The 22,467-nt window shown below is 44.8% G+C and overlaps 1 protein-coding gene across 4 annotated transcripts in view; it reads right to left on the reverse strand.

Annotated features, from left to right (window-relative positions):
- The window catches only part of RAD51C (RAD51 paralog C), a 157,427-nt gene that overhangs the window by 104,361 nt on the left and 30,599 nt on the right, over positions 1-22,467 (reverse strand). The window contains exons 8-10 of one of the 4 annotated variants that reach the window (XM_038759884.1): positions 17,273-17,333; positions 16,366-16,481; positions 1,439-1,502 (exon numbers count right to left, since the gene is read on the reverse strand). In XM_038759884.1, the coding sequence (XP_038615812.1) occupies positions 16,386-16,481; positions 17,273-17,333 (157 nt within the window). In that variant the 3' untranslated portion in view covers positions 1,439-1,502; positions 16,366-16,385. Of the gene's footprint in view, positions 1-1,438; positions 1,503-14,197; positions 14,217-15,607; positions 16,482-17,272; positions 17,334-22,467 lie in introns of those variants that run through there. The other 3 variants (XM_038759886.1, XM_038759885.1, XM_038759883.1) reach the window with 3 other exon arrangements.

Consider the following 22,467-nt stretch of genomic DNA (forward strand, 5'->3'; position numbering starts at 1 on the left):
TGACTGGCCCGAAGTCACAGCTAATCAGTGATGGAGCCGGGATTTGAACCCATGACCTCTGACTCCACACAGTCCCTGTCCCACATGGGGCTCACAGTCTTAATCCTCATTTTACAGATGAGAGAACTGAGGCACAGAGAAGTGAAGTGACTTGCTCGAGGTCACCCAGCAGGCAAGTGGCAGAGCCGGGATCAGAATCCAGGTCCTTCTGACTCCCGGGCCTGTGTGCTATCCACTAGGCCACACTGCTTCTCTCTAGTCCATTCCCTGGGAGACTGTCAGAGAGACTGCAGTACTAGACATCATCATCATCAATCGTATTTATTGAGCGCTTACTATGTGCAGAGCACTGTACTAAGCGCTTGGGAAGTACAAATTGGCAACATCTAGAGACAGTCCCTACCCAACAGTGGGCTCACAGTCTAAAAGGGGGAGTCAGAGAACAAAACCAAACATACTAACAGAATTAAATAAATAGAATAGATATGTACAAGTAAAATAAATAACATCAGATCAATCAACCACAGCACTTTTGTACAAACCGTAGGTTCTAATTCCAGCTCCGCCACTTGTCTGCTATGAGGCCTTGGACAAATCACTTCACTACTCTGTGCCTGTTACTTCATTTGGAAAATGGGGATTGGGACCGTGAGCCCCACACGGGACAGGGACTGTGTCCAACCCAATTTGCTTGTATCCACCCCAGCATTTAGTACAGTGCCTGGCACGTAGTAAGCGATGAACAAATACCACAATTATCAGATTAGCTCAGGTGCCATAATTTTAGACTGTGAGCCCACTGGTGGGTAGGGACTGTCTCTATATGTTGCCAACTTGTACTTCCCAAGCGCTTAGTACAGTGCTCTGCACACAGTAAGCGCTCAATAAATACGATCGATGATGATGATCATTTCTAGGCAGGGGTCTGCTGAGGGGGGAGGAGATGATAACACCAGCTGTTTGGGGGGATGTTCAAACCTCATAAATCTCTGACGTGAGTTCCTCTTAAAGTGAACAGCTATACTTTGTAAACTAGGTTTCTCTCAATCTTCACCACCCAGGACCAACACAGAATTTCCTCAAGCTTGTGAAACCCATTTTACCTAGTTCCTTAATTGGGGTTTTTTTCCCCTTTCAATGTTTAGCAATTCCTTGCATTTTTCATCAATAACTGCAAGAAATCAGAGGCAGATAGCGATTGTGCCACATTCACTTTAGCAGATAATAATAATAATAATAATGATGGCATTTGTTAAGCGCTTACTATGTGCAGAGCACTGTTCTAAGCGCTGGGGGTGGATACAAGGTGATCAAGTTGTCCCACATGGGGCTCACAGTCTTAATCCCCATTTTACAGATGAGGTAACTGAGGCTCAGAGAAGTTAAGTGACTTGCCCAAGGTCACACAGCAGACATGTGGCGGAGCCGGGATTCGAACCCACGACCTCTGACTCCAAAGCCCGTGCTCTTCTCCACTGAGCCTCCGTTCGTCTACACCGCACCTGTAATTTTAAATCGAATAGTCAAACAAAAGAGAGTAGTTTGGTATGAAGGTGGTTGGCAAAGGTGTCCGTCCTCTAGGCTGAGTTCACATTTTATTCCTAGAATGAGGGGTTGATGGAACTGAGCCATAATGACATTTGCTTTTGGAAAGAAAGGCAGAAATCCCATTCACGGACAGGGCAGAAACATATGGTGATCAGAGGTGGTTGGATGGTTTGCTTGGGCTAGAAGCGGCGTGGAGTGCAGTCCTCACAGCCACTGTCCATTACCGCAGAAATAATGGAGCTGTCACAGCTCTCCGGGGTGGAAACTAAGTCATTTTGGCAAATGAAAAGCCTGATTACTTTGTCAAAGAAGAATCTATAAGTGATATCTGGAGCCCCAACATGAAGCACGAGCTTCTCCGTGACCCTGCATACTGACACCTAGTCCGACTGGCCCCCCAAATGACTAAATAGTATATTAGGAATTATTTCTAAATCACGATGGATTCTCAAAGTCACGGGTTCTCATTACACCTATTCACACAGCGAATTCTGGATCTCTGGAAAACTGTCTCAGTACAGTGATTTCTCTCTTAATACCTTAATTCCCCCTCTAGACCGTGAGCTCATTGTGGGCAGGAATGTGCCCGTTTGTTGTTAGAGTGTACTCTCCCAAGCGCTCAGTACAGTGCTTTGCACACAGTAAGTGCTCAATATGATTGAATGAATGAATGCCTAGCATTACTTCCAAAAGAGAACTTCTAGAACGCGTACAAAATTCGACCGACATTTTAAAGTTCAGGTTTCCTAGACCGCTCCTTCCCGATTTGGAATCAAGATGACTGGCCCCGAGATTCACCGCCTGCCCTTTCTGTTCCTAAGCAGCAAAACCACCAACTGCTGTTACACAGAGAGGAGGATGGAAAGTAAAATCAGCCGTCGCCATCTGGTCGCCTCACGGAAAAAGGTGGCTGCTAGGAGGAGGACATGGGGGGGCAGATAAGGAAACATTCATTCAATCGCATTTATTGAGCGCTTGCTGAGTGAGAACACTACAAAAATAAACAGACACATTCCCTGCCCAAAGTGGAAAGAGTCCGGGCTTGGGCATCAGGGAGGGCACCAAGGTTTTAATCCCGGGCTCTGCCATATACCTGCCGTGTGACCTCGGGTAAGTCACTTCACTAGACTGTAGGTTCCCTCTAGACTGTAAGCTCGCTGTGGGTGGGAAACACGTCTACTGACTCTGTTACTTTATATTCATTCATTCAATCGTATTGTGCGCAGAGCACTGCACTAAGCACTTGCAAAGTACAATTCGGCAACAGAGACAATCCCTACCCAATAACAGGCTCACTCTCCCAAGCGCTTAGCACAGCACTTTGCACGCAGTAAGTGCTCAATAAATATGAATGATTGATTCTCTGTGCCTCAGTTCTCTCATCTGCAAAATGGGGATGCAATTGCTGTTCTCCATCTTATTTAGACTGTGAGCCCCGGGTGGAACCTGATTATCTTATATACCCCAGCAATTAATGCCGTACTTGGCATGTAGTAAGTGCATAACAAAAACCATAATGATTATTCTACTGCAAGAGAAAAATGAGCCAGTGGGGAGTACCTGGGAAAAATAAAAGGTCAGTGGAAGAGGCAGAACCCTAGGGAAGGCGCAATCCAGAGGAGTACCGAGCAACTGAGAAAAAGGAGAATATGGAAAAATGAGAGCTGAGTCGCTCATGGAAGAAAAGGGAGCTGGTAGAGAGGATGAGTGGAAAGAGAACGGGCTGGGGAGCCAGAGGTCATGGGTTCTAATCCCGGCTATGCCACTTGTCAGCTAGGTGACCTTGGGCAAGTCACTTTACTTCTCTGGGCCTCAGTTCCCTCATCTGTAAAATGGGAATGAAGACTGTGAGCCCCACTTGGGATAACCTGATTACCGTGCATCTACCCCAGTGCTTAGAACAGTGCTTTGCACATAGTAAGCGCTTAAATACCAACATCATTATTATTGTTATTAATTGTGGCATTTGTTAAGGACTTACTATGTGCCAGGTACTAAACACTGGGGTGGATATAAGCAAATTGGGTTTGACACCATCCCTGTCCCCTTCCCAATCCCCATTTTCCATATGAGGTAACGGAGGCCCAGAGAAGTGAAATGACTTGCCCAAGGTCACACAGAAGACAAGTGGGGGAACCGGGATTAGAATCCAGGACCTCCTGACTCCCGGGCCCTTGCTCTTTCCACTCGGCCATGCTGCTTCCCACTAGGTCACGGAGGAATGGGCAGCCACAGGCAGTCAGGGGACAGGTGGCAAGGCAAAAAAAAAAAAAAAGGTCAGAAGAAGGACTCAGGGAAGAACAAAGGAGCAGAGGGGGGCAGAGAAAGGGAGTAAAGGGAAACCGGGAGGAGAGGGAAAGGAAGAAAAAGACAGAAAAGAGTACAGGGAAAGATTTAGGAAAGGAAAGGGAGGAAAAGGTCAGCAGTAACCTGACTCGGTTGAAAAACAGGGATTTCTGCTTGTGACACAAATAAGCGGAAGGCAAACATTCAAGGTTGAATTGAATTGCCCTCTAAAGGTGAAAGCAGAAGGAAAAACACTTAATGGCCTCTTTCCCCAAAAGAACGACATATCCGAAATAAACTTCTAGCCTAGAAATGTGTCACTTGTCCGGAAGTGAAGTCGAATCAGGAAAATTGAGGGCGTGGGAATGTTCCGAGAAGGTCGCTGAACTACAGCCCCTCACTGGCCCGCGCTGGCCTTCAAGCCCCACACGGGCTCGCCCGAAGCTCCCCTAAACCCAGTCGGGGAAGGGGGGCTGCTGAGCAGAGCATCTGCACCACACATACCCGGAGGTACGGTGTGGGCGCCTTGAAGTGGACTGTCACCGTCAGACTTGACAGTGGAGGTTTTGGGGGGAGAAATTATTATTTTCTTAGGGTATTTGTTAAGCACTTATAATGCACCAGGCACTGTAGTAAGCGCTGGGGTAGAGACAAACTAATCGGGCTGGACACACCCACATGGGGCTCTCAGTCTTAATCCCCATTTTACAGATGAGGCAACTGAGGCACAGAAAAGTGACCTGCCCAAGGTCACACAGCAGGCAAGTGGCAGAGCCCAGGATTAGAACCCAGGTCCTCTGACTCCCGAGCCTGGGCTCTTTAATAATAATAATAATAATGATGGCATTTATTAAGCGCTTACTATGTGCAAAGCACTGTTCTAAGCGCCGGGGAGGTTACAAGGTGATCAGGTTGTCCCACAGGGGGCTCACAGTCTTAATCCCCATTTTACAGATCAGGTAACTGAGGCACAGAGAAGTGAAGTGACTTGCCCAAAGTCACACAGCTGACAAGTGGCGGAGCCGGAATTTGAACCCATGACCTCTGACTCCAAAGCCCGGGCTCTTTCCACTAGGCCAAGCTGCTTCTCTAATTTAATGGTTTTATCAATGGGTACTTACGGGGTACAGTGTTGCACTAGGAACTTACAATTTAATTCCAGGCAGTGGATAGGACTTAAGGGCTGGAGTTTGATGTAGGAGACCACTCTTAATCATGCTGCCATAACTACTGCAATTTAGCATCCTCACTAGGGAGAGAAAGCCAAAAAGCCATCAAAGTCTACTACATTTTAGAAAAGGGAACTATGAGAAAATGCGAACCTTAAGGTAAAAAGTGGAAAAAAGGAGCTAAAAAATCTCTAACCTCCACAAAACTTGGAGGCTATTTAAAAAACACCATACTGGCAGCAAAGGTACAATGCGTTCAACAGAATAAAATAAAGCAAATGAACATATTAAAAACCCTGCAGAGTTAAACTACTGCCAGAGTGAAATGCTTTTCAGAGGAAAAAAAAAGTGGTAGATGGAAAGTTCACTAACATGGGAACTGGAAAGTCCATAAAGGGGCAGGTCAGGAAATTGGGTAAGCGAAAAAAGATTTTGAAGAGCATCTTGAGAGAAATGCCAAAGCTAATAATAAAATATTCTTCAAATATACCAGGCAGGAAGCTAGTTAAGTAATCAGTGACCTTGACGTTTGATAGTCACCCCATCAACCCCACAGCACTTATGTACATATCTTGAAATTATATATAAATGATTTATTTATATTGATGTCTGTGTCCCCCTCTAGACTGTAAGCTCATAGTGGGCATAGAACGTGTCTGCCAACTCTTGTATTGGACTCTCCCAAGCACTGAGTAAAGTGCTCTGCACAGAGTAAGCCCTCTACAAACATCACTGATTGTTCGATCAGTGAGGTCACTTGATTGTTCCAGGTGTAAAAAGATGCAAAGATGGACACTAAATGTAGCAACGGGCTCGATAAAATCCTTGGTTTGACTTGATACCAAAAGGTCTTTTTGTTTGCCAGCCATCTTGGGTATTGGTGTGAGGGTGACTGAAGAGGATGATGGAGCATAGGTAGCCCCTACCCCGTGTGTGGAGTGGATAGGTGAGAATTTCACTTCTCTGTGCCTCAGTTCCCTCATCTGTAAAATGGGGATGAGGACTGTGAGCCCCACGTGGGACAACCTGATCACCTTGTAACCTCCCCAGCGCTTAGAACAGTGCTCTACACATAGTAAGCGCTTAATAAATGCCATTTAAAAAAAAGTACGGTGGTGAGGCAGCACACACTGAACACCTGCTAACCAGCTGGGCCACCAGTGTGGCCTAGTAGAAAAAGCCCAAGGCAGAGAGTTGGAGGATCTGTGTTCTAATCTCAGCTCCGCCACTTGCCTGCTATGTGACTTAGGGCAAGTCGCTTCACTTTTCTGGGCCTGTTTCCTCATCTTTAAAATGGGGGTGTCATGCCTGTTCTCCCTCCTACTTCACCTCCCTCCTCTAGACTGGAAGTTCGTTGTAGGCAGGGAATGTGTCTACCAACTCTGTTGTGTTGTACTCTCCTAAGAGCCTAGTACAGTGCTCTGCACACAGCAAGCGCTCAATATAATGGCATTTATTAAGCACTTACTATGTGCAAAGCACTGTTCTAAGCGCTGGGGAGGTTACAAGGTGATCAGGTTGTCCCACGGGAGGCTCACAGTCTTAATCCCCATTTTACAGATGAGGGAACTGAGGCCCAGAGAAGTGAAGTGACTTGCCCAAAGTCACACAGCTGACAAGTGGCAGAGGCGGGATTTGAACCCATGACCTCTGACTCCAGAGCCCGGGCTCTTTCCACTGAGCCACGCTGCTTCTGCTCAACAGTTACATTGATTGAGTAGACTGTGAGCCCCATGAGGGAAAGGGGCTGTGTCCAACCTGATTAACTTGTTTCTGTCCCAGGGGTTAGAACAGTGCTTGATTCATATAGAAACGGCTTAAGTACCACAATAATAACAATAATAATAATAGTGCAATAGAAACAGCATGCCGTAGTGGAAAGAGCATGGGCTTGGCAGTCAGAGGACCTGGGTTCTATTCCTGGCTCTGCCAATTGCTTGCTGTGTGACCTTGGGTAAGTCCCTTCACTTCTCTGTGCCTCAACTTCCTCAACTGTAAAATGGGGATTCAGTACCTGTTCTCCCTTCTACTTAGAGTGTGAGCCCCATGCAGGACAGGGACTGTGTCCAACTAATTGACCGGTACCAGCTCCAGCACGTAGAACAGTGTTGGACGCATATTAAGTGCTTAACAAATACCATTAAAAAAAAACCCAGAAATGACAAAGACAAGGTCCCTGGCCTTGAGGTGCTTCCAATCATGAAAATCCTGGCAAAAACGCCTAACCTACTGTGATAAACAGCCGCTGAATAGGAAGACTGACAGACTGCCAAGGAAGAGTTCCAGAGTTGATCCTGGGAATTAAAGGCTCTCACTTCTACACTTGGCAAATTGGTAGCATCTATAATTCAATTTAAGATCCATGAGCACGTCACAGGACACAGCCTTGTAACAATGTTAGGGTGTCCACTGGTTATCCAAAGCAAGATAGCTATAATAGTTATTAACCTGTCGAAATCCCAAAGAATCTGAAGAGAACCTGAGAAGCAGCCTGGCCTAGTGGAAAGAGCACGGGCCTGGAGTTGGCAGAGTCAGGACTGGAACCCAGGTCCTCTAAGTGCCTGCTGGGTGACCCTGGGCAAATCACTTAACTTCTCTGTGCCTCATTTTCCTCAACTGTAAAATAAGGATTAAATTCATTCAACTGTATTTACTGAGCGCTTACTGTGTTCAAAGCACTGTGCTATGCACTTAAATCCTACTCCTTGCTACTTAGACTGCAGGCCCCATGTGGGACAGGGACTGTGTCCAACCTGATATCCTTGTACATCCACCCCAGCACTTAGAACAGTCCTTGACACATAGTAAGCGCTTAACAAATACCCTAAAAAAGACAAAACAAAAAAACCCTAAGATCGGTCCATTCCCACACCCTGATCTGCAAGGATTGCTTTCCATTACTTTTTATTGAAAGAGGTCCTTCCGGCAGACAACAGTTGCTGGGATCCTCATCCCTGCAGGGGAGAAGAGGGAAAAGATGTATCCTGCATTTACACCCTTTATTCACCCCTCCCTCGGCCCCACAGCACTTATATCCAGAGCCGTAATTGATTGATTGATTTATATTAATGTCTGTCTCCCCTTCTAGACTGTACGCTCACTATGGGCAGAAAACGTGACCAGTGTACTCTCCCAAGCGCTTAATACAGTGTTTTTTAGACTGTGAGCCCACTGTTGGGTAGGGAACTGTCTCTATATGTTGCCAATTTGTACTTCCCAAGCGCTTAGTACAGTGCTCTGCACATAGTAAGCGCTCAATAAATACGATTGATGATGATGTTTTGCCCACAGGTAGTGCTCAACAGACACCACTGCCTGACTGGTTTTCTTTTCTGTCTGTGACTGACTCTCCCTCCCTTTCCCTCTCCTGCCTGTTTAACCTTTAGGTTGAATGCATGCTCTCATTCCTGACATCACAGACTGCACTGCTATCTTCTACTGACGTGGGCCCCCTCTCTGCTCTGACTTGCCCTTCTCCCTTTCCCAGGCATGCCCACCTTCTTTTGGACTCTGTTTTCCATCTTTGGCATTCTTCCCACCTGTCCCTCTGGCTAGGCTTTCTCTTTCCAGATGTCCTCTCTCCCGTTCCCGCCCTCCTCCTTCAGTCCGCATCTGTAACCTCAGCTCTCTCACGCTCTTGGCACCGATCCCTACTCTCCTCTCGGCTTTCACTCTCTGCCCCACAATCCTCCAACCCTCCAATGTCCAGACCTGTCCCGTTCGTTCGGCTTTCTATCCTCTCTCCCCTTTAGGCTGCCTTGCCACCTCCTTGATTTGCTTTCAGTGCCTACCCACAGATATGCACAGCACTGCTGGAGTAAGGAGAAGTGGCATGGCCTAGTGGATAGAGCCTGGGCATCAGAAGGACCGGGTTCTAATCCTGGCTCTGCCACCCGTCTGCTTTGTGACCTTGGACAAGTCACTTCGCTTTTCTGACCCTCAGTGACCTCCTCTGTAAAATGGGGATTAAGACTGTGCGCCCCATGTAGGACATGGACTTTAACCAACCTGCTAAACTTGTATCTACCTCAGGGCTTAGTACAGTGCCTGGAACATAATAAGCGCTTAAATACCACAATTATTATTAATATTAGTAAGCACTTAACAAATGCCATTTAAAAAAACAACAAAAAAAAAACACAAATCATCATCAATCGTATTTATTGAGCGCTTACTATGTGCGGAGCACTGTACTAAGCGCTTGGGAAGTACAAATTGGCAACATATAGAGACAGTCCCTACCCAACAGTGGGCTCACAGTCTAAAAGGGGGAGACAGACAACAAAACCAAACAAAAAAAAAATAAATAGAATAGATATGTACAAGTAAAATAAATAAATAAAGTAATAAATACGTACAAACATATATACATATATACAGGTGCTGTGGGGAAGGGGAAGGAAAGGAGGTAAGACGGGGGGATAGTGAGGGGGACGAGGGGGAGAGGAAGGAAGGGGCTCAGTCTGGGAAGGCCTCCTGGAGGAGGTGAGCTCTCAGCAGGGCCTCGAAGGGAGGAAGAGAGCTAGCTTGGCGGATGGGCAGAGGGAGGGCATTCCAGGCCCGGGGGATGACGTGGGCCGGGGGTCGATGGCGGGACAGGCGAGAACGAGGCCCGGTGAGGAGATCAGCGGCAGAGGAGCGGAGGGTGCGGGCTGGGCTGGAGAAGGAGAGAAGGGAGGTGAGGTGGGAGGGGGCGAGGTGATGGACAGCCTTGAAGCCCAGGGTGAGGAGTTTCTGCCTGATGCGCAGATTGATTGGTAGCCACTGGAGATTTTTGAGGAGGGGAGTAATATGCCCAGAGCGTTTCTGGACAAAGATAATCCGGGCAGCAGCATGAAGTATGGAACATGGGAAAATAGTGCCAACTGCTGTTTTCACCCATCAGGCTGGCCCCTCCTGCTTGGGTAAAGAGGGCAGCACCATGTCTGGGAGCAGAAGTCGGGTAGGTGATCTGCTCTGAACTCAACTGTGGGAGAGAGGAGACCGGGTGCCCTGGATGACTGTCACTTTCACGGCCGCATGGGCCTGGCCTTTGGCTCCTTCCACGTGTTGATGCTGCCTTAGGCCTAATTTCCTCTCCAGAACCCACCTTCTCCTTCAATTCCAGAAACCTTCAGAAGCCTCTTCCCACTGCCACAGCCCCTAATATGCCAAGAGTTTCAGTGTTGCCGCACAAACCAATCCATCATTGGTATTCACTGAGCACTTGCTACGTGCAGAGCGTCATACTAAGAGTTTGGGAAAGGACAATATACTAGAAAAGGAAGCCACGAACCTTGCCCACAAGGATCTTATAGTCTAGGGGGCAACTCAGCTTATGCCCTTCTCCCTAATTTTTCCAGGACCATTTTTAGAACTAGCCTCCTACGCTGACAGCCTTTAACCTCTCTCTCCCCCCTCTAGACTGCAAGCCCAATGTGGGCAGGAACTGTGTCTGTTTATTGTTATATTGTTCTCTCCCCAGTGCTTAAGTTTAGTACAGTGCTCTGCACACAGTAAGGGCTCAATAAACACGACTGACTGACCGACTGACCGGAAGCAGAGAGAAGGGGTTGGCATAGAGTAAGTGCTTAACAAATTCCACAATTATTATTATTATCCTGCGTTTGTGGGCCACTGCCTCTTGAAGACTGAAAATTTCTGCAGGAAGTAGCCTTTTCATAAATTATATTTATTTCCTCTATACCATGTGAAAGTGCTGTTTAATAATGGATGGAATCATTAATACAACAGATTTTAATAGCCCTATGTTAATCTAAAGAAAGTCAATGAAGTTATTAAAATTCACATTTCCCTGGGCAAATTTTGGTGACTATTAGATGATGGGTGATCCTACATTTATAAGATGGTCATTCAAGGAAAGAAGAGACAGAAAAAGGACTATTAAAAATAAAAGCATTTTTGAAATAACTGAAGGACTTTGGAAGGGAAACAAAAAGGGAACAGAAATCTAACAATTTATTTTATACGAGGTATCAAATAATATCAATTCCTTGCTGAGAGCCATACATTTTGTGCTTTAGCCACAAAACAGAAAGCACAGAGAATGGATGGTGTTTGGAGGGACTAGAGAAATTAAATTATAAATTAAATGATATACTCTTATATCATTACCAAGCAAATATGAACAGAAAGCAGCAGTTGAAAAGCAAAATGTAACAAATTCCACAATGCTATTCAATGACAACATTTTCTTTTGGGGGTGTAGTATGGTTTTTTTAAAAAATCTATACATTTTTTCTTTAATAGAAAATGATTTCTCAGGAAAGTTGTTCCATTAAACTTCAGTCGTTTACGTGGAATATTAGGTGAGTCTGAACTTCTTATTTTAAACCTCTGTAAACTGAATTAGCTTCAACAACTAGCACTCAGAGAAAAAAGCATCTGTAGAGGCACAAAAGAAGCATTATTTACTATCCTTTCCAATTTGGATCAATTAGCCCAAAAGCCAAAACATTTCCAATCTGTACTAGCTGAAACCATGAGCACGGATTTGAAACTCCTCAAGGACATAGAAGAAAAGAATTCTACGTAACAATTCAGATCACTAAGCAACAAACTTGGTAACATGTCTAATTTGGTCAAGTACTGTTAATTGTCAAAGTTTAAATAATAGTCTGTACACTTATAGACACTGCTCTGACGTCCTACCGGTTCTAAATTAGCTTCTGATAGGAAAAAGTATCCTGACTCTGAAACAGTTACCTGAAGAGAGAATTTAATATGAGGATGCAATTACTCAGATAACGATTTTATAATGTGACTGGGTTTATCAGTGATAAGAATACTTGTGACTTCTAACGGCATTTTTATGACACGGTATGGCAAGATATCCTAATGAAGATCAATTCCTTAAGGTTTGGAAATCGTATCAAGGAAGTTAGTCACAGAAATATTCCCAGGTCCACAGTCAATCAGCTGCTCTTTATCTCCCAAACCCATTTTTTAATTTTCTTTAGGGTATTTAAGCAGTTACTATGTGCCAGCGCTGGGGTAGATACACATTAATCAGGTTGGACAGAGTCCATGTCCCACACGGGGTGCAGAGTCTTAATCCCCACTTTACAGGTGAGGTCACTGAGGTCCAGAGAAGTGAAGTGATTTACCCAAGGTCACACAGCAGATAGGTGGTGAAGCTGGGATTAAAACCCAGGCCCAGGCCCAAGCTCTATCCACTAGGCCACGCTGCCTCTCCATTAGAGTTCCAAGGATCATAATATTGGTCGACGTGAAGGAACAGAATGATGTACCTGTTCCTTCACATCAGCCAATATTTCCTAACAAGTCTCAAAATCCCCAGAGGAAAGTAGATTTGCCTCCCTGCTGGGAAATCTGATTTAACTGTATCACACAATACATCAATCAATGGTATTTATCAAGCACTTACTGGGCGTGGAGTACTGTACTGAGCACTTGGGAGAGTCCAGTACAACAGAGATGGTAGACGTGGCCCCCACCCATGAGGACATAATAATAATAATGGCATTTATTAAGCATTTACTATGTGCCAAGCACTGTTCTAAGCGCTGGGGAGGTTACAAGGTGATCAGGTTGTCCCACGGGGGCTCACAGTCTTCATCCCCATTTTCCAGATGAGGTAACTGAGGCCCAGAGAAGTTAAGTGACTTGCCCAAAGTCACACAGCTGACAATTGGCAGAGCTGTGATATGAACCCATGACCTCTGACTCCAAAGCCCGGGCTCTTTCCACTGAGCCACGTTGCTTCTCATCTTTCGCCTTATGGTCAGTCTCCTCTCAACATTGCACCAGATGCACTCACCCCTTTTCTCTAACTTTGGGACACGCTCGTAGTGCAGCTTGTGGTCATGAACAATGACAGTCTCCCCTCTAGACTGTAAGCTCTTTGTGGGCAGGGAACGGGTCTACCAACTCTGTTCTAGTGCACTCTCCCAAGCGCTTAGTACAGTGCTCTGCACACAGTAAGCACCCAATAAATAACACGTTCCTTGGCGCCAACTGCCAGGGTCAAGGAGTTAGGACTTGATAAGGGTACCGCAACAAGATGCGGCTAAGTGTTAATAAAAATATTTCCTCTGCCTTGATCGAAACGATGCCAGCTCAAGAGAATTCTCCAGAGGCTCTGATTGTCATGGTGATCTGTTATTTCTTAACTGCTTCAAATCGATTTGCTTTTTAGGTCACAAAAGAAATCAATTGTTCGTAGCCTCAAATATAGTACAGAGAGGGGGACTGTAGTGCAGGCATTATCTTGTTTGACATTATTTCTTATATATGGAAAATAATCATTGATTTAAAAAAATACATTTGTTAGAACGGCAAACTTTTATGAGGAATAAAATGTCCCCCATCCTGCGCCCCCGCCCAAACAGCAGGTACAAAAGGAATTTTGCCATGGCCAAAAATACACATCCTGTGCCCAAACTACTTCTATGGAAACAAACAGCTCGTGAATTTTAACATTAACTGTAAGTTTAGAAGCTAAGGCTAACAAAAGATGCATAATTGTAAACCAGCTATAGTTTTCACCCTACTGAAAATTTTCTAACTATTTTTAAAGCAAGAGGAGAGTCCAAAATTAGGTGCAAAAGCACCTAAAACACAAGACGAACGTACTTGAAATGTCCAGCCCCCAATTTCACAACTATTGTGCAATGGGACTTCAAAGTAAAAATGTGAAAAATGTAATAAGAATTCAATAAATACAACAATAATAATGTGTTAAGCACTTTCTATGTGCCAAGCACTGGGTGGATACAATACAATCACACTGCTAGAAGCAAGTGTTGCAAAGAAGCTAGTGGGGAAAACAGGCCAGCAGGAAAAATTCTATAACGTAATAAATGTGATTGGAGTACAACTGCAATGCCAAAAATGGAAATTTGTAATTTAAGATTCCAAATTGAGACTTGCAGGAACAACTATATGTCCAAAAATGAGAAGTACGGACTTTGAAACGGTTAGCAGAAAAAACCATTCAATAATACCTTGAATTTTCTACAACTCTGCTTTCCAAAGCATTCTCACATTACTTATCTCATTTTATGATGATGATAATAATAATAATAATAATGATGGTATTTGTTAAGCACTTACTATGTGCCAGGTACTGTACCAAGTGCTAGGCTGGATAAAAGCAAATCGAGTTGGACATAGTCCCTGTTCCATGTGAGGCTCGCAGTCACAATCCGCATTTTCCAGATGAGGTAACTGAGGCCCAGAGACGTAACGCACCTGAAGACACACAGCAGACAACTGGTGAGGCTGGGAGAAGAACCCATGACCTTCTTTCTGACTCCAAAGCCCGTGCTCTATCCACTACGCCATGCTGACTGTCAGAGTCTGCTGCTCTTTCCACTAGACAACACTGCCTCCCTAAACAGTCTTTCAAAAAAGAAAAACACCAATTCATGTGCCTATTACACCCTTGGGCTAGAACACAAAAAACAACCAACCTCCCTCAGGAGGCCTTCTACAATCCCAATAAACGTGCACCTTGACCCACACAAGAACACCGGCACATGAATGACAAAGCGGCAATGCTGCCTTACCATGTGAACTGAAGAACTCGTTCAAAAACCTCCATTTGGAAATGTGCTTTTTAAATTCTCCTACCAGACAAAAATGAATTCAGCCTTCTAAAAGCTTTAACGTTCCATTATACTGGAACAAGGCTATGATTTGAATTACTTGAGTGTCGAAAAACAAAATCAAAGCAAATGGGAGCATAAGCCTCTGCCCTTAGGCTTCAAAACTAGGCAGGTTGAACTGTGGTTCTGAATTTAAAATCATGCCATTTTTCCCCTTGATACAGGCATACACCAGGTTACAAGCTCCTCACAATATATGAAACCTAAGGCCATATCCTATGGGCTTGCTGGCTAATCCCATCAACTTTTCACCCAATCTATCGCTCCTGGTCCCATTCCCTAGTTTCCAGCCATTTTCCTGCTCGCCTTCAGTACCCCAAACTCGACCCCCTCAGCAACCTTATCCTTCCCCTACCCTCGTGTTGTTGTTTTTTCTCATTTAATTGTGCTATCTGTTAAGCGCTTACTTTGTGCCAGGCACTGTACTAAGCATTAAGTGTATACAAGTAAATCGAGTTGGACACAGTCTCTGCCCTACGTGTGGCTCAGTCTCAATCCCCACTTTGCTGATGAGGGAACTGAGGCCCAGAGAAGCGAAGTGACTTGCCCAAGGTCACCCAGCGGACAACTGATGGAGTAAGGATTTGAACTCATGACCTTCTCACTTCCAGGTCCGTGCACTACCCATTGCGCCATGCTGCTTCTCAATTAATAAAAGGTGTATTAAAAATATTTTTAGACAGCAATGAACGTAGAAAAAAAGACTATGATTTTCACCTCTATGACCAAATGGTGTGGATGTACGGGGGGAAGGCCGAGCAGGGGAGGGAGGAGACACCCAAGATTGTTCCACGGGGGTGCCACCTACTCCTGGATAACTAGAAAAAATGCATTAATCAATCAATCGTATTTATTGAGCACTTACTGTGTGCAGAGCACTGTACTAAGCACTTGGGAAGTACAAGTTGGCAACATATGTACCAAACATATATATATATGGCATATATACATATATATGGCAACATATATGGTACATTACTGGATTTAAAAAGCAAAACCCTATTACATAAATGTGTGCGCTCCAATTTGGCTCTTCAGCAGCAAGTACTGAACAGTTTCTAGCAGGAACTGCAAAGATAAACCAGAGCCCAAGAAATTCCTTTAATCAAACGAGAAGACTATAACTTAGAGACAAAATGGTTTAAGCACACTTTAGGTTTTTCAGAATTAAGTTACTAGGAACCAGACGGAGGACATTCTGGATGGCAAACAGCTCACAGTGTATCTGGAGGGAGGAGAGGGATCCGATGGCTCCCCCAGCCCCAGAGAGATCAATGGAGCCCTATAACAAACAATAACTTTCTGAAGTTTGATCCTCTCATCAATGGTTTGAAATTTTGCTGGTGACTCCATAAGGATGCTTGAAATTATTGCATTTTTGTGCTTCAAAAACAAGTTGGATTGTCAGCCCAAGAAATCAGAGTGTGGGAGGAGAAGAGGGGAATGGGAATGGAGGAAGGGGAAAAGAATGGGAGATGCTGTAAAGTGCAAAGCCTGGATCTGAACCCCAGAATCATAATGTCTTTCCGTTGACACTGCATCCACCGAATCAGGCTGTCAAGTGTCACACATACCAAAGCAGGCGAAAATAACACTGTTTCTGAGAAAACTCTACCGAAAATCTTATTCTGGGTGTTTAGATATTCCACAAAGATATGTGTTTTCTGAATCAATTAAAAAATGACTAGATTTGGTAACATTTTAAAAATGGACTGGCAAAATATCACAATTACTCTTTGGAATGTGAGTCATCTTAGCTTTCCACTCGGGACCTTTTGCGAGGATTCTCTGAAGCTCCTTCTGGGGTTGACCAGGGAGGAGGAGCAGTGACATCTCGGAAACCCTGGCCCTGTTGATAGAAAAAAGCGATGATGTTCCAAATAGACATTAATTCCAAGAAAAACTTGGAGCCAAATACATTAAGATAACTACGTTGTACATTCATGCTCTTGGAAGACAATGTCTCCAATTAGGTCGTCAGAGGCAAGCAATCAATCAATCAATGGTATTTACTGAGGGCTTACTCTGGGTGGACTAAGCACTTCGGAGAGGACAATACACCAGGTTTGGTAGACGTTTGTTCCCTGCCTACAAGGAGCTTACAATCTAGAGGCAGCAGCAACACACTCCTCGTCTAGCCATAATTTCAGAGCTAAATTCACTCAGAGAGAAGATAGATTAGCTGTGGAAAGGAGCTAGTAGGGAGGGCTAATTTAAAGTTTTTTCAGACCCATAAGTTGGTCTAACTGCTGACATGATAGATTTTCAAGACTGCAGCCTAACGCTTGACCCGAAAATAAGGAGAGTGTTTTTCCCAAATTATTAAGAATGAAAGTTTTGACCAATTTTCATTTCAATGGAAAATGCTGGAGAATTAAGTATGGCTTTAATATTTCACAAATAATAATTTAAGGACCAAGGCTTACTCTTGAAGGGGCTAAGCGTGAAGCAACTTATATCAAGGCAGGTAGTATTTTTTACACAACACCCATCAATATTAAGCATGTACTGTTTGCACAGCACAGTACTAAGCGCTTGGAAGAGTACAATAAAGTAGCTAGACATAATCCCTGCCCTCAAGTAGCTTCGTCACCGTCCACAGACTTAAATACAACAACACAGTAGTCAAATAGTACTAACCGTAATGTTATATGGAACCGTTGACTCCTTCTGACTGGGTGATTTGTACAATGTTGCCAACCTGATTTGGGAGATATAATACAAACATCTTGATTAGAAATGAATTTCACAATTATGCTGTATCTTTAGATTCCCCAGTAAAGACTGTATAGCATTATATTAGCTAACAAAAAGCTAAACTACCAAAGGGGGAAAAAAAGAGATAAAATGATGATGATGATAATGGCATTTGTTAAGCGCTTACTATGTGCAAAGCACTGTTCTAAGCACTGGGGAGGATACAGGGTGATCAGGTTGTCCCACGTGGGGCTCACAGTCTTCATCCCCATTTTACAGATGAGGTAACTGAGGCCCAGAGAAGTTAAGTGACCTGCCCAAGATCACACAGCTATGTGGCGGAGTTGGAATTCGAACCCATGACCTCTGACTCCAAAGCCCGGGCTCTTTCCACTGAGCCACGCTGCTTCTCTAAAAGAACTACGGTAGAGTACTTGCCCTCAAATGAAGGTAATATAAGGGAGTGTCAGTATAAAATAATTAGCTACCAGGTAGTTTGCTTCATTATGGCACAGAACACTAGAGCGGAATGACTGAAAGGAGACCCTTTTCCTGAGGCAAAATCCCCTAAAATCTCACGGGTTAGCTAGTAAAATGCATTCATTCAGTTGTATTTATTGAGCGCTTACTGTGATCGGGGCACCGCACTAAGCACTTGGGAGAGACCAATACAACAATAAACAGACACATTCCCTGCCCGCACGGAGCTTACAGTCTAGAGGGAGCTAAAATGTCTTTTTATGTCAGTAAAGGGAATGGGGACACTGAGCTCTTGGGTGCACCACGGTGACAAAGCACACGTGTCAAGGCCAAGCTGCCATGGAAGGGGAACGTATGCTTTTTTCCAGGCACGTTGGCACGGCTGAGAGCCTCTCTATGGCAACAGTGGGGTTTCTCTTTGAATGGGCTTCTGCTGCTGCTGCTGCTGTGGGCTCCCTGCAGAGAAGCAGTATGGCCTAGTGGCTAGAGCATGGGCCTGGGATTCAGAAGGTCATGGGTTCTAATTCTGCTCCACCATTTGTCTGCTCTGTGACCTTAGGCAAGTCACTTCCCTTCTCTGGGCCTTGGTTACCTCATCTGGAAAATGGGGATCGAGACTGTGAGCCCCATGTGGGAGAGGGACTGTGTCCAATCTGATTTGCTTGTATCCATCCCAGTGTTCAGGACAGTGCCTGGCACATTAAGCGCTTAACAAATACCATCATTATTATTATTATTGGGCAAGAACTTGGGGGCAGGGAGGGAAGCAAGAAAAGGGAAGCGTTGTAGCAGTAGCCAGCAAGACAGCCAGGAGAAGCAGCGTGGTTTATTGGATCGGGCATGGGCCTGGGAGCAAGAAGGTCATGGGTTTTAACTGGATTGAGACTGTGAGGCCCCCCACGGGACAGGGACAGTGTCCAACCTGATTTCCAGCGCTTAGTACAGTGCCTGGCACATAGAAGCACTTAACAAATACCATTTTAAAACAACAAAACAAAACAAAAACCAACCAACCCATGCTGCCCCTAGCTTTGAACCACAACAGGGACTCCTTTCTACCTTACTTACTTCTGCTGCTCCACTACACCATGAGGGTATCGGCTCGACTCCGGTGACTATTTCGACACGGGCTTGTGTTCCCGGGAAGGAGATTGGAGGGGGTCTGGATGACCGTGTAAGAGTGTGTGTCTATGAAATAGAGAATGCAAAGCCGTCCCTGCCTCGCTACTCTACTCCTGAGCAGAGCCAGTCTATTTGGCTATTCATTTTTAAATAAATGTGCTTTAAAATAAAAATTTTATAGGCTAGTCTCTTGGTTTCAACTAAACAGTGCTGAGCTATCAGGGCCTGTGGAGGTGCTATTTCATTAAATGACCAGGCTCTTCGAATTAAATGCCATAACTTGAGTAGAAAACCATTCAGTTTTCATCAGGTGTCATATTAATATGGTTTATATGGTAAATCTGATTTACTATAGATTATAAGTGAAAATCCCTGAAGCGAGATTTGTTCTTTAAGTTTACCTAGGTACTAGTTCCAAATGTGCAATCTCATTTGTTTTTAAGGATCCAGCTGAAAGAATAATAATAAACCTGTGCCCTTGGGCAGCTCATTTGTTTTCTATCTGCAAATCAGGGTTCAAGAGCCATGGCTTCCTCTGAAATAATAATAATGGCATTTATTAGGCGTTTACTATGTGCAAAGCACTGTTCTAAGCACTGAAACAACTTCTCTTCCAGGAGTTCTCACAATAGTGGGGATCATAATAAATGTGGACACTCTTATTAACCATTTTCAAAATTTCAGTTTCAGGAAAGTGGAAGTAGAGCCTACTTCACTTGAAAACCTGGCTCAGAAGGAGTCAAGCACAGAGTCCGTTTCCACATATATTATTGTTATTATTGTATTTAAGTGCTTACTATGTGTCAAACACTGTTCTTCGCACTGGGGTAGATACAAATAAACTTGATTGGACACAGTCCCTGTCCCACATGGGGCTCACAGTCTGAGTAGGAGGGAGAACAGGTATTGAATTCCCATTTTACAGTTGAGGAAACTGAGGCACAGAGAAGTGAAGTCACTTGCCCATGATCACAAGGCAGGAAAGTGGTGGAGCTGGAGCAGAACCCAGGTCCGTGCTCTTTCCATTAAGCCAAGCTGCTTCCCATATGTAATATTTAATAAAATGCCCTTGTACCCTGACAAAAGTAAAGCAGAATGTCTGAAAAGGCGCTAAGCTTCGTACAGTTGCTTATTATGAAAGTTTCATACTAATACAATAGTGCAAAAGGAAGAGAGGAGTAAAGTTTGCTAGTAAAAGTCACCACAGCAAGCTAATTCATTAAAATACTATAAAAAGAGAGGAAGAAATATGCTTATTTTGATTTAACCAGTTCCCCATCCCAGGGATAATACAATTAAGGAATGGGGAAAGCTGCACAGGAAAAGTAATTTAGGTAAAAGCCTCAAAAACCCCTCTTGGCAATTTAGCACGCTGGGTTAATTATGAAACTGTTGAACTCCACCTGAATAATTAGGGAGAATCAATCACCTGAGGACTGAGAACCAATCACCAGGGAAAGGGATGGAGGTGATGAAAAAGATATAAAAAAAAGCCCAATACGAAAAGGAGATCCTTGGGGCTGTGCTGAAGGATGCTGAGAGTAAAACCTAACTGCTGAGCCACTTTTGAGTTGGACTGTGGACTCCTTGTAAAGCTGAGGGGAAACCCTGTTGGTTAGTAAAGGGGCTGTGTATTTCTAGGAGCGTAGAAATACAAACTTGGCTTTTGTCCGTCACTTACTAAGTTATCTTTTCTCCTTGAATATCCTTGCCTAATAGATAACGCATGGGCCTGAGGGTCAGAAGGACCTGGGTTCTAATCCTGGCTCTGCCAGTTGTCTGCAGAGTGACCTTGGACAAGTCATTTCATTTTTCTGCGCTTCAGCTCCCTCATCTGTAAAATGAGGATTAAGACTGTGAGCCCTGGGAGGGCCAGGGATTGTGTCCAGCTGGATTACCTTGTATCTACCCCCCTCCTACCTCACCTCCTTTCTCTCCTTCTCCAGCCCAGCCCGCACCCTCCGCTCCTCCACCACTAATCTCCTCACTGTACCTCGTTCTCGCCTGTCCCGCCATCGACCCCCGGCCCACGTCATCCCCCGGGCCTGGAATGCCCTCCCTCTGCCCATCCGCCAAGCTAGCTCTCTTCCTCCCTTCAAGGCCCTACTGAGAGCTCACCTCCTCCAGGAGGCCTTCCCACACTGAGCCCCTTCCTTCCTCTCCCCCTCGTGCCCCTCTCCCTCCCCCCATCTTACCTCCTTCCCTTCCCCACAGCACCTGTATATATGTTTGTACATATTTATTACTCTATTTATTTATTTTACTTGTACATATCTATTCTATTTATTTTATTTTGTTAGTATGTTTGGTTTTGTTCTCTGTCTCCCCCTTTTAGACAGTGAGCCCACTGTTGGGTAGGGACTGTCTCTATATGTTGCCAATTTGTACTACCCAAGCGCTTAGTACAGTGCTCTGCACATAGTAAGCGCTCAATAAATACGATTGATGATGATGATGATCTACCCCAGCGCTTAGAACAGTGCCTGGCACATAGTAAGCGCCTAACAAATACCATATATTAAATTATTATTATTTAGCCTTCTTTGATCCACTAATCTGGATTCTGTTCATCGGGGGGGAAGGGGAGGGGAGCTGAACTCCAGAGGGGGAACGTGACTGGGAAAGGAGAGTGAGCAGGACACACCTTCTGTCTGTGTGGGGGGCAACCCTGGGGGAGCTGTCTCCCTCTTGATCCCCTCAGCGAGGGGATGAGGAGGTGCACAGCAGCTAAGTGGTGATGGCAGTGACCAAAGTGTGGCTCTGTAGGATTCCCTCTTCAGTTAGCCCCCCAACTCTCGCCCAAGGAGAAGACCCTCACTGGGTTCGGGATCTAGAACTTGTCTGAGCGTCTGAACCCTCCACAAAAGTAGTCTGTTGGGCCTCCCTCAAACCAGGAAAGGCCCTGAGAAAGTCCAATAAGCTGCACCATGTCCAACTTGAAGCCCAGGGGCGAATGGGAGCGTAATCTCTGGCCTGCTGGGACCTGCGGCACCTGTAAGCGTGGAGGAACTTCTGAGTCCACGAGTTGACTTCTTTACAAATGAAAGGAGCTGCTGCTTCCCAGGCTATGGACAGTCTGAAGTGGCCCAAACCAGCTCAGCAGGGCCCCAGCAGGAAGACATGGGTGTTCTGTGGGGAAAACCCTCGGGACTGGAACTCTGTCCCTCCCTCAATGGTCCAAAAAACCCTAAACTAGATCACCTCCCTTGAAGCAGTTTTACAGTTCAGCAGTTATGACATGCAAGAGGGCTTGATTCCATTTGAAGGAATTTCAATTACATTTTGGGGGTCATTTTAAAATGTTTAGCATTTTTACATCAAGATACCAAATGGTGACTGTTATTCATTGGCCCAAGTTTAAGAAAACAAGAGTCTAAGAAACCTAGGTTATCTCCAGAGATGCTGAACGGCTTTGCCAGAGTTGGGGAAAGGATATAATTTTTCTTTTTCTCATGCCCCTCTGAATCCCATATTTTCCAAATTTCCCACTGTCATGTAGCACTCTACGTCTAATTTCCTCAGCTGTCACGTTGATC

This window comes from Tachyglossus aculeatus, chromosome 17, assembly GCF_015852505.1.
Source record: "Tachyglossus aculeatus isolate mTacAcu1 chromosome 17, mTacAcu1.pri, whole genome shotgun sequence".
NCBI classification, from domain to species: domain Eukaryota; kingdom Metazoa; phylum Chordata; class Mammalia; order Monotremata; family Tachyglossidae; genus Tachyglossus; species Tachyglossus aculeatus.